This window comes from Haemorhous mexicanus, chromosome 38 (assembly GCF_027477595.1).
Source record: "Haemorhous mexicanus isolate bHaeMex1 chromosome 38, bHaeMex1.pri, whole genome shotgun sequence".
Taxonomy (NCBI): domain Eukaryota; kingdom Metazoa; phylum Chordata; class Aves; order Passeriformes; family Fringillidae; genus Haemorhous; species Haemorhous mexicanus.
In genome coordinates this window covers 325572-336867 of record NC_082378.1, presented here as the reverse complement: position 1 = coordinate 336867, position 11296 = coordinate 325572, and the positions used below count along the sequence as shown (strand labels likewise).

The following is an 11296-nucleotide window of genomic DNA, read 5'->3' as shown; positions in this document are numbered from 1 at the left end:
GCAAAAAACAGCTGGAATTAACACAAAAAACAGCTGGAATTAACGCAAAAACCAGCTGGATTTTAGCCAAAAAACAGCTGGAATTAACGCAAAAAACAGCTGGAATTAACACAAAAAACAGCTGGATTTCAGCCAAACCCACAGCTGGAATTAACGCAAAAAACAGCTGGAATTAACACAATAAACAGCTGGAATTAACGCAAAAAACAGCTGGATTTTAGATAAAAACAGCTGGAATTAACGCAAAAAACAGCTGGAATTTAGCCAAGAAACAGCTGGAATTAACGCAAAAAACAGCTGGAATTTAGCCAAGAAACAGCTGGAATGAACGCAAAAAACAGCTGGAATTAACGTAAAAAAACAGCTGGATTTTAGATAAAAACAGCTGGAATTAACACAAGAAACAGCTGGAATTAACACAAAAACAGCTGGATTTTAGCCAAGAAACAGCTGGATTTTAGCAAAACAGCTGGAATTAACGCAAAAAACAGCTGGAATTAACGCAAAAAACAGCTGGATTTTAGCCAAGAAACAGCTGGAATTAACGCAAAAACCAGCTGGATTTTAGCAAAAAACAGCTGGATTTTAGCCAAGAAACAGCTGGAATTAACGCAAAAAACAGCTGGATTTTAGCCAAGAAACAGCTGGAATTAACGCAAAAAACAGCTGGAATTAACGCAAAAAACAGCTGGATTTTAGCAAAAAACAGCTGGAATTAACGCAAGAAACAGCTGGATTTTAGCAAAAACAGCTGGAATTAACGCAAAAAACAGCTGGAATTAACGCAAAAAACAGCTGGATTTTAGCCAAGAAACAGCTGGAATTAACGCAAAAACCAGCTGGATTTTAGCAAAAAACAGCTGGATTTTAGCCAAGAAACAGCTGGAATTAACGCAAAAAACAGCTGGATTTTAGCCAAGAAACAGCTGGAATTAACGCAAAAAACAGCTGGAATTAACGCAAAAAACAGCTGGATTTTAGCAAAAAACAGCTGGAATTAACGCAAAAAACAGCTGGATTTTAGCCAAAAAACAGCTGGAATTAACGCAAAAAACAGCTGGAATTAACGCAAAAAACAGCTGGAATTAACGCAAAAACCAGCTGGAATTAACGCAAAAAACAGCTGGATTTTAGATAAAAACAGCTGGAATCAACGCAAAAAACAGCTGGAATTAACGCAAAAACCAGCTGGAATTAACGCAAAAACCAGCTGGATTTTAGCCAAAAAACAGCTGGAATTAACGCAAAAAACAGCTGGATTTTAGCCAAAAAACAGCTGGATTTTAGCCAAGAAACAGCTGGAATTAACGCAAAAAACAGCTGGAATTAAGCCAAGAAACAGCTGGAATTAACGCAAAAAACAGCTGGATTTTAGATAAAAACAGCTGGATTTTAGCCAAAAAACAGCTGGATTTTAGCAAAAAACAGCTGGAATTAACGCAAAAAACAGCTGGATTTTAGCCAAAAAACAGCTGGATTTTAGCCAAAAAACAGCTGGAATTACCGCAAAAAACAGCTGGAATTTAGCCAAGAAACAGCTGGAATTAACGCAAAAAACAGCTGGAATTTAGCCAAGAAACAGCTGGAATTAACGCAAAAAACAGCTGGATTTTAGATAAAAACAGCTGGAATCAACGCAAAAAACAGCTGGATTTTAGCCAAAAAACAGCTGGAATTAACGCAAAAAACAGCTGGATTTTAGCCAAAAAACAGCTGGATTTTAGCCAAAAAACAGCTGGATTTTAGCCAAAAAACAGCTGGAATTAACGCAAAAAACAGCTGGATTTTAGCCAAGAAACAGCTGGATTTTAGCCAAAAAACAGCTGGATTTTAGCAAAAAACAGCTGGAATTAACGCAAAAAACAGCTGGATTTTAGCCAAAAAACAGCTGGATTTTAGCCAAAAAACAGCTGGATTTAACGCAAAAAACAGCTGGATTTTAGCCAAAAAACAGCTGGATTTTAGCCAAAAAACAGCTGGATTTTAGCCAAAAAACAGCTGGATTTTAGCCAAAAAACAGCTGGAATTAACGCAAAAAACAGCTGGATTTTAGCCAAAAAACAGCTGGATTTTAGCCAAAAAACAGCTGGAATCAACGCAAAAAACAGCTGGATTTTAGCCAAAAAACAGCTGGATTTTAGCCAAAAAAACAGCTGGATTTAACGCAAAAAACAGCTGGATTTTAGCCAAAAAACAGCTGGAATTAACGCAAAAAACAGCTGGAATTAACGCAAAAAACAGCTGGATTTTATCAAAAAACAGCTGGAATTAACGCAAAAAACAGCTGGATTTTAGATAAAAACATCTGGAATTAACGCAAAAAACATCTGGAATTAACGCAAAAAACAGCTGGAATTTAGCCAAGAAACAGCTGGAATTAACACAAAGAACAGCTGGAATTAACCCAGGAAACAGCTGGATTTTTCACCCAAAGCCACAGCTGGCATTCCACCCAAGAAACAGCTGGATTTAACACAAAGAACAGCTGGAATTAACCCAGGCAACAGCTGGATTTCCACCCAAGAAACAGCTGGAATGAACCCAGGAAACAGCTGGATTTCAGCCAAACCCACAGCTGGAATTAACCCAAGAAACAGCTGGAATGAACCCAGGAAACAGCTGGATTTCAGCCAAACCCACAGCTGGAATTAACCCAAGAAACAGCTGGATTTTTCACCCAAAGCCACAGCTGGAATGAACCCAGGAAACAGCTGGATTTCAGCCCAACGCACAGCTGGAATTCCACCCAGGAATCAGCTGGAATGAACCCAGGCAACAGCTGGAATTAACACAAGGAACAGCTGGATTTCAGCCCAAGCCACAGCTGGATTTCCACCCCGGAAAGGGACCTGGACCCCAAGGGGGCGGGGCCAGCGGAAGGCGCAGAGCCCCGCCCCCACAGCAGCCGGGACCCCACCGCCATTAATAACTAATAAGGAGTAATTAATGAGCTCGTTAATCACCCGCGGGGGAGGGAGGGGCTGGGAGTGGCCGGGGTGGGAGGAGCTCTGGGGTCACTGGGCGGGGTTTGGGGTCACCGCTCTGCGCCTCAGCCTGACAATAACCATCCACTGCTATTAATTAACGATTAATTAGCTAATTAATCACCTGCCCGAGGCGGAGGGGGCCGCGGGGGGCTGGGAGTGGCCGGGGTGGGAGGAGCTCTGGGGTCACTGGGCGGGGTTTGGGGTCACCGCTCTGCGCCTCAGCCTGACAATAACCATCCATCAGCACTAATTAACGATTAATGAGCTAATTAATCACCTGCCCGAGGCGGAGGCGGCCGAGGGGGGCTGGGAGTAGCCGGGGTGGGAGGAGCTCTGGGGTCACTGGGCGGGGTTTGGGGTCACCGCTCTGCGCCTCAGCCTGACAATAACCATCCACTGCTATTAATTAACGATTAATGAGCTAATTAATCACCTGCCGGAGGCGGAGGCGGGGGGCTGGGAGTGGCCGGGGTGGGAGGAGCTCTGGGGTCACTGGGCGGGGTTTGGGGTCACCGCTCTGCGGCTCAGCCTGACAATAACCATCCATCAGCACTAATTAACGATTAATGAGCTAATTAATCACCTGCCCGAGGCGGAGGCGGCGGTGGGGGGCTGGGAGTGGCCAGGGTGGGAGGAGCTCTGGGGTCACTGGGCGGGGTTTGGGGTCACCGCTCCGCGCCTCAGCCTGACAATAACCATCCATCAGCATTAATTAACAATTAATGAGCTAATTAATCACCTGCCCGAGGCGGAGGCGGCGGCGGGGGGCTGGGAGTGGCCGGGGTGGGAGGAGCTCTGGGGTCACGGGGCGGGGTTTGGGGTCACCGCTCTGCGGCTCAGCCTGACAATAACCATCCATCGCTATTAATTAACGATTAATGAGCTAATTAATCACCTGCCCGAGGCGGAGGCGGCCGCGGGGGGCTGGGAGTGGCCGGGGTGGGAGGAGCTCTGGGGTCACTGGGCGGGGTTTGGGGTCACTGCTCTGCGCCTCAGCCTGACAATAACCACCAATCAGCACTAATTAACGATTAATGAGCTAATTAATCACCTGCCCGAGGCCGCGGGGGGCTGGGAGTAGCCGGGGTGGGAGGAGCTCTGGGGTCACTGGGCGGGGTTTGGGGTCACCGCTCTGTGCCTCAGCCTGACAATAACCATCCACTGCTATTAATTAACGATTAATGAGCTAATTAATCACCTGCCCGAGGCGGAGGCGGCCGCGGGGGCTGGGAGTAGCCGGGGTAGGAGGAGCTCTGGGGTCACTGGGCGGGGTTTGGGGTCACCGCTCTGCGCCTCAGCCTGACAATAACCACCAATCAGCACTAATTAACGATTAATGAGCTAATTAATCACCTGCTGGAGGCGGAGGCGGCCGCGGGGGGCTGGGAGTAGCCGGGGTAGGAGGAGCTCTGGGGTCACTGGGCGGGGTTTGGGGTCACCGCTCTGCGCCCCAGCCTGACAATAACCACCAATCAGCACTAATTATTAATTAATTAGCTAATTAATCACCTGCTGGAGGCGGAGGCGGCGGCGGGGGGCTGGGAGTAGCCGGGGTAGGAGGAGCTCTGGCCGTAGCTGCCCTGGGAGCTCTGCCCGGAGCCGAAGCCGCCGGAGCCGTAGGAGGGAGGAGCCGCCGGGGCTGAGTAACCTGGAGGAGATAATTGATTAATTAACCCGTTAATTAGCGGTAATTAAGGGTTGGTTTGAAGTAGGGGGGAGAAACGGGGAAAGGAAGGAGAAATTGGGGGATTAACAGGGAAAAAAAGCAGGGGGAATTGGGGAAAATGGGGAAAAAACGCCGGGAAATGGGAAATGATTCACGATAATTAATGTTAATTAGTTACACGTTAATTAAAAATGGGAACAAAATGGGAAATTGGGGGGGGAATGGGAAAAACAGGGAAATTGGGAGAGAATTAACAACTGATTGGGACTTCAGGGCAGTTCTGGGACAGTTTTGGGTTCAAAGGCGCCGATTTTGGGGCTGATGGGAGACAAGGACGGGGATTTTGGGGATTTTGGGGAATTTTGGGGGAATTTTTGGGGATTATTTGGGAAATCTGGGGAATTTTTGGGGATTTTTGGGGATTTCTTGGGATTTTTCAGGGATTTTTGGGGAATTTTAGGGAATTTTTACGGGATTTTTGGGGAATTATTTGGGAATTTTGGGGATTTTTGGGAATTTTGGGGATTCTTGGGAATTTTTGGTGATTATTTGGGAATTTTTTGGGAATTTTTGGGGAATTTTTGGGGATTTTTGGGGATTTTTGGGGAATTTTTTGGGAATTTTGGGAATTCTGAGCTCACTCACTGCTCTGGCTGTGCCCAGGCAGTTCTGGGGTCGGTTTTGGGCCGATTTTGGACAGGTTTGGGTCAATTTTGGGTCCAAAAGTGCCAATTTTGTGCCCGATGGGGTAGAACCACGGGGATTTTGGGGACCTTTTGAGGATTTTTGGGGAATTTTTGGGGATTTTTTGGGGATTTTAGGAATTCTGAGCTCACTCACCGCTCTGGCTGTACCCAGGCAGTTCTGGGGTCGGTTTGGGGTCAGTTTTGGCTCCCAAAGTGCCGATTTTGGGCCCGCTGGGGTAGAACCTCGGGGATTTTGGGGATTTTTGGGGGATTTGAGGGTTTTTGGGCCGACTCACCGCTCTGGCTCTGGCCGTAGGAGGAGCTGTACCCGCCCTGGCCGTAGCCCGTGTCCGAGCTCTGGCCGTAGCCCCCGTAGCTCTGCTGGGAGTAGCTCTGCCCCCCTCCCTGCGAGTAGCTCTGGCTGGGGGGCGCGGGGTAGGCGCCGTAACTGGGGAGAAAAAACCCAAATTTGGTTCCAAACCCCGGCGGGAAAAGCAGAATTTGGAAGGTGGGGAAGGGTTAAAAAGGGGGGTGGTACCTTTGTGTCGCCGTCTGGCTGTAATCTGGGGAGGAAAGGGTTAAAAAATCAGGTTAGACCAGGGAAAAAAATGCTTAAAAATTGATAGAATGTTCTTAAATAATTGAATCTGGGGAGGAAAGGGTTAAAAATTGGGCTAATCAAACAAAAATTGTTAGAAATAAATAAAATGTTCCTAAATAATTAAATCTGGGGAATAAAGGGTTAAAAATTGGGGCTAATCAAACAAAAATGGCTAAAAATTAAAAAAATATCCCTAATTAATTGGATCTGGGGAGGAAAAGGTTAAAAATTGGGGCTAATCAAGCAAAAATGGCTAAAAATTAATTAAATGTCCCTAATTAATTGAATCTGGGGAGGAAAGGGTTAAAAGTTGGGGCTAATTAAACAAAAATGGCTAAAAATTAATTAAACATCCCTAATTAATAGATTAAATGTCCCTAATTAATTGAATTTGAGGAGGAAAGGGTTAAAAATTGGGGCTAATCAAACAAAAATGGCTAAAAATAATGAAATGTCCCTGATTATTTGAATTTAAGGAGGAAAGGGTTAAAAATTGGGGCTAATCAAACAAAAATGGCTAAAAATTAATTAAATGTCCCTAATTAATTGATTAAATATTCCTAATTAATCGAATTTAAGGAGAAAAGGGTTAAAAATTGGGGCTAATCAAACAAAAGTGGCTAAAAATGAATTAAATGTCCCTGATTAATTGAATTTAAGGAGGAAAGGGTTAAAAATTGGGGCTAATCAAACTAAAATAGTTTAAAATCAAAAAAAATCCCTAATTAATTAAATCTGGGGAAGAAAGAGTTAAAAATTGGGGCTAATCAAACAAAAGTGGCTAAAAATTTAATTAAATATCCCTAATTAATTGATTAAATATTCCTAATTAATTGAATTTGAGGAGGAAAGGGTTAAAAATTGAAGCTAATCAAACAAAAATGGCTAAAAATTAATTAAATATCCCTAATTAATTGATTAAATATCCCTAATTAATTGAATTTGAGGAGGAAAGGGTCAAAAATTGGGGCTAATAGAACAAAAATCGTTTAAAATAATTAAATAAAAATCCCTAATTAATTGAATTTTGGGAGGAAAGAGTTAAAAATTCAGGGTAATCAAATAAAAATCACTTAAAATAAAGGTATTTTCCAGAATTAATTGAATCAAGGAGTAAACAATTAAAATTAGGATTAATTATCCAGATATTGCCTAAAATAAATGAATTTTTTTAATTTATGACCTTAGGGAGGAAAGGATTAAAAAATTTGGGTTAATCGAGCAAGAAAATGCTTCAAATAATTTTATTTTCTATCATTTATTAAACCTAAGGAGGAAAGGATTAAAAATTGGAGTTAAATAATCAGAAACTGCTCACAATAAATTGATTTTTCATAATTTATTATCCTGGGGTGAAAGAGGTTAAAAAAATGTGGATTAATCATTCAGAAATTGCTTAAAATAAGTTTATTTTTTCTAATTTAATAAATTCAGGGAGAAAAAGGTTAAAAATTGAGATTAATCAAGCAAAACTTGCTTAAAATAAATAGGTTTTTTCCTAATTTATTAAATCTGGAAAGGTTTAAAAAATTGGGGCTAATTACTCCAAAATTAGCATAAAATAAAATAATAATTTAAATAATAATTTACTATTTATAAAATTATTTTATTTCGAGATAAACATCAATAAAATGAACAATATATTAATTTTAAAAACAGATTTCCCTCAACTAATTAAATATTTCTTAATGACTACAAAAGTATTTTAATCATGGAAGCAATAACAAAAAATCTTAAAATCGACCCGTTTAATTAAAGTTATTGGTTATCGATTAAGTGGCTTTGAGAATAAAAAAATAATAAACTGGTTTACTAAAAGCCTTAATTAGCGCCTTTAATTAATTCCCGACACTAATTACCAAGTGTGGTTTTAATCATTAACATTAATCACATTCAATAAATCGATTTATTGCACTTAAGTCTTTAAATTACACAGAATTAAAATACTTAAATCAATAAACAACCCAAAATATTCCTAAATGTCCTCAATTCAATTTTTCCCTTCATATTTGGCGTTATTGGGAGTTTGAATTAAGCAAAAAGCACAAAAATCTCACAATTTTTAATTATTATTACTCCTAATTCATTAATACTCAGGCATTATTAATAATTAATGTGATTATTGTTCATGAACGCTTTTAATTAGCAAAATCAGCACAGCCCCAACATTAAATCCGTGCATTTAAAAGTTTTAATTTCTATAATTAAAATACTTTCATAATGATTAATAACACAAATTAATTATTCGGAAGATCTTTCTCACTTCTCTCTGTAATTAAAATCCAATTAATACCCAATTATTTATCAATAAACTGATTTTTACTTTTTTACTGTGATTAAAAGCACTTAATTCGCCAAAAACCGCAATTTTATTATTAATGTATTAGACAATAAAGAGTAATTTTTGATTTTAGGGCAGAAAAAGCTGAATTTCAGCAGAAAATAAAAGGAAATTTGGGTGTTTCACCCACCCTAAAGCACCAAATCCCTGCTGGAGAGTGAAATTTCCCGCCCAAAAAGAAAATTAATATTTATTTCCCCCAAAAACACGGGAAAATTTGGGGTTTTAATTCTAAGAAAAAGGGAAATTAAAGGTGAATTTTATTCTTTAGATGTGAAAATGGACCTGAAGCCTTAAAGCCCCCTCAGGCTCAGCACAACCAAAAGGGTCTAAAATTCCGGGTTTTACAATAAAAATACCCCTCGAAAAGCACTCAGAGCTCGAGTTTCATTATTTGTGTGTTATAAATAATAATAATTTAAATAAATGTATTTATTTAGACCGAAAAATTGCAATTAAAAGTTAAAATTCCCCCTCAGGCACCACACAACAAAAGGGGGTGGGAAAGCACATGGTTCTAACGGCCAAAAGCCTCGAAAGCCTCAGAAAATGAAGGAATTAAATAATCCATACTGTAAAATAACTGGAAGATTTTGAATTTGAAATATTTAGTTGCTCAAATGAAAGGGAAATATTCAACTCCCGTCAGGCTTCGCCTAACAAAAGGCGCGCCCCGGGGGGGGGATATTTGGAGGATGTAAAAATCTAGATTGAACATCAAAATTCCCCCTCCAAAATGGCATAAACAGCAAAAATAAACACAAATGAATGTACGAAACTTTGTATTTCGTTAAAATACGTTTACTTTCCCCTCAGAAATCCGCACTAAAGCGCGGGGAACTGAACCCTCCCCCTCACGACACGGCGGCAATTTCCCGCCTTCCAGGGGAGAAACCGCCAGGGAAGGAGGCGGATTTTTTTTTTTTTACGGTCGTAACTTAAGTTTGAGAGGTTAATTTTTCGATAGATTGGTTTAATTCGATTTAATCTGCCTCGATTTGAATAAATTGGATTTTAACGGGAGGACCCGGATGTGTCACTGCGGCAGCGGCGCCGCGCACGCGCCGCGCGCACAAAATGGCGGCGGTGGCGCAGAGGCAAAACCACAAAATGGCGGCCGGGGGAAAGAGCGGCTCCGAGACGCCCTAAAACAGCCCGAAATTCCCCCAAAATCCAAACAAATCCCTGTGGGTTCCACCCCAAATCCAAGTTTTTGTGTTAAAATGTGGGGTTGTGGGGTAATTTTCTTCGCCGCTTGCCGGCGCGGAGCATCCGGGTGCGGCGCTTTGTTCGGCCCCCGCCCCATCCCCGATGTAGTTTTAGTAGGAAAAAATAACCTGAAAGAGCGCCCGAAATTTGCGGTTTGGGTTTAAAATAGACGTGATAAAAGTGTAATGAGGAGAAATACTAAAAGGAAAATGAATTAAAAATAAAAAAAATAGGGAAGTGAGGCGTGGCGGAAACGGGACAGCATCAAATCCCACAGCGCAAATCGTCCACAGCCCCAGAGCAGCGCTGACGGTGAAAAACCCACAATGAATCAACGATTTAACTGCACCAATTCATGACGAAACGACCATTACCAAGAGCATTAATTAAAACCACCACAACCAACGCCGTGTCAAGCGCGGCGGCCGCCGGCACCCCCTCAGGTTTTCCCCCCCGGCGCTCCCAGACCGCGCTGGGCGCTGCAGCCCCCGCCCGCCCCCGGGGTTCCCAGGGGCAATGAGGGGTCTGGGGGTCCCTCCCCGGGGCTCGGGGGTCCCTGCCCGGGATAAAAGGGAGCTGCGGGGATCCCCACAGCGCCGGTACCGTTGGAGGCCATGGCGGTGCCGCGCGTCCCGCGTCCGCTCCACGTGGCGCCCGCACTGCGCGCCGCGCGCGCCCGCCCGCCCTTTTATAGCCTCGGCCGGCGCGTCCCACCCACGCGGGGGGGGTCGGGGAGCTCCCCCCTCTGCGGCCTCGCGAGCTGGTACGATCCGAGCGGAAAAGGGGGCGGAGACACAGCAAGGGGCGGGTAAATGGGCGGGGCGTGGGGAGCGCCGGGCGCGCTCTGGCGGGGCGCGGCGGAGGCGCTTTGGGAGCCCGGTGGAGACCCTGAAGAACCCTATAGAAACCCTATAGAACCCTCTGGAACCCTCCAGAACCCTCTAGAGCTCAATAGGGACCCTATAGAAACCTTCTAGAGCCCTATAGAGGGCTCTGGGGCCCTATAGAAACCCCGTAGAGCCCTTTAGAAACCATACAGAACCCTATGGAAACCTTATAGAGCCCTCTAGAAACCCCACAGAGCCCTCTAGAGCCCTCCGGGGCCCTCAAGAACCCTCTAGAACCCTATAGAGCCCTAAAGAACCCTACAGAACCCCTATAGAGCCCCTATAGAGCCCCTACTGAACCCTTTAGAACCCTCTAGAACCCTATAGAGCACTAAAGAACCGTATAGAACCCTATAGAACCCTACAGAACGCTACAGAACCCCTATAGAACCCCAGAGAACCCTACAGGACCCTATAGAGCCCTAAAAACCCCTATAAAATACTATAGAACCCCTTTAGAACCCTTTAGAACCCTCTAGAACCCTATAGAGCCCTAAAGAACCCTCTAGAACCATATAGAACCCCTATAGAAACCTTACAGAACCCTACAGAACCCCTATAGAGCCCCTACTGAGCCCTTTAGAACCTTCTAGAACCCTATAGAGCCCTAAAGAACCCTCTAGAACCCTATAGAACCCCAATAGAAACCTTACAGAACCCTACAGAACCCCTATAGAGCCCCTATTGAGCCCTTTAGAACCTTCTAGAACCCCATAGAGCTCTAAAGAACCCTCTAGAACACTATAGAACCACTATAGAGCCCTTTAGAACCCTCTAGACCCCTATAGAACCCTCTAGAACCCCTCTAAAAACCCTATAGAGCCCTTTAGAACCGTCTAGTACCCTATAGAACACTATAGAACCCCTATAGAGCCCTATAGAACAATAAAGAACCCCTATAACCCCTATAGAACACTCT

General features: G+C 43.5%; 1 protein-coding gene across 1 annotated transcript; it reads right to left on the bottom strand.

Annotated features, from left to right (window-relative positions):
* Window positions 1-4476: 4476 nt before the first annotated feature.
* LOC132341343 (RNA-binding protein FUS-like) lies at window positions 4477-10193 on the bottom strand. The gene is made up of 4 exons (XM_059872834.1): window positions 10094-10193; window positions 5878-5902; window positions 5636-5787; window positions 4477-4635 (listed from the first exon to the last, which is right to left on the bottom strand). Exons 1-4 carry the CDS (start codon window positions 10104-10106, stop codon window positions 4493-4495), a joined length of 333 nt encoding a protein of 110 aa, XP_059728817.1. The 5' UTR covers window positions 10107-10193; the 3' UTR covers window positions 4477-4492.
* Window positions 10194-11296: the final 1103 nt, after the last annotated feature.

Bases quoted from the DNA above. Each gene is read 5' to 3' on its own strand.
- LOC132341343 (XM_059872834.1), bottom strand. The intron at 5,788-5,877 runs GTACCACCCCCC...TTTTCTCCCCAG, and splicing joins AGCCAGACGGCGACACAAAG to TTACGGCGCCTACCCCGCGC. The intron at 4,636-5,635 runs GTGAGTCGGCCC...TATCTCCTCCAG, and splicing joins CTACGGCCAGAGCCAGAGCG to GTTACTCAGCCCCGGCGGCT.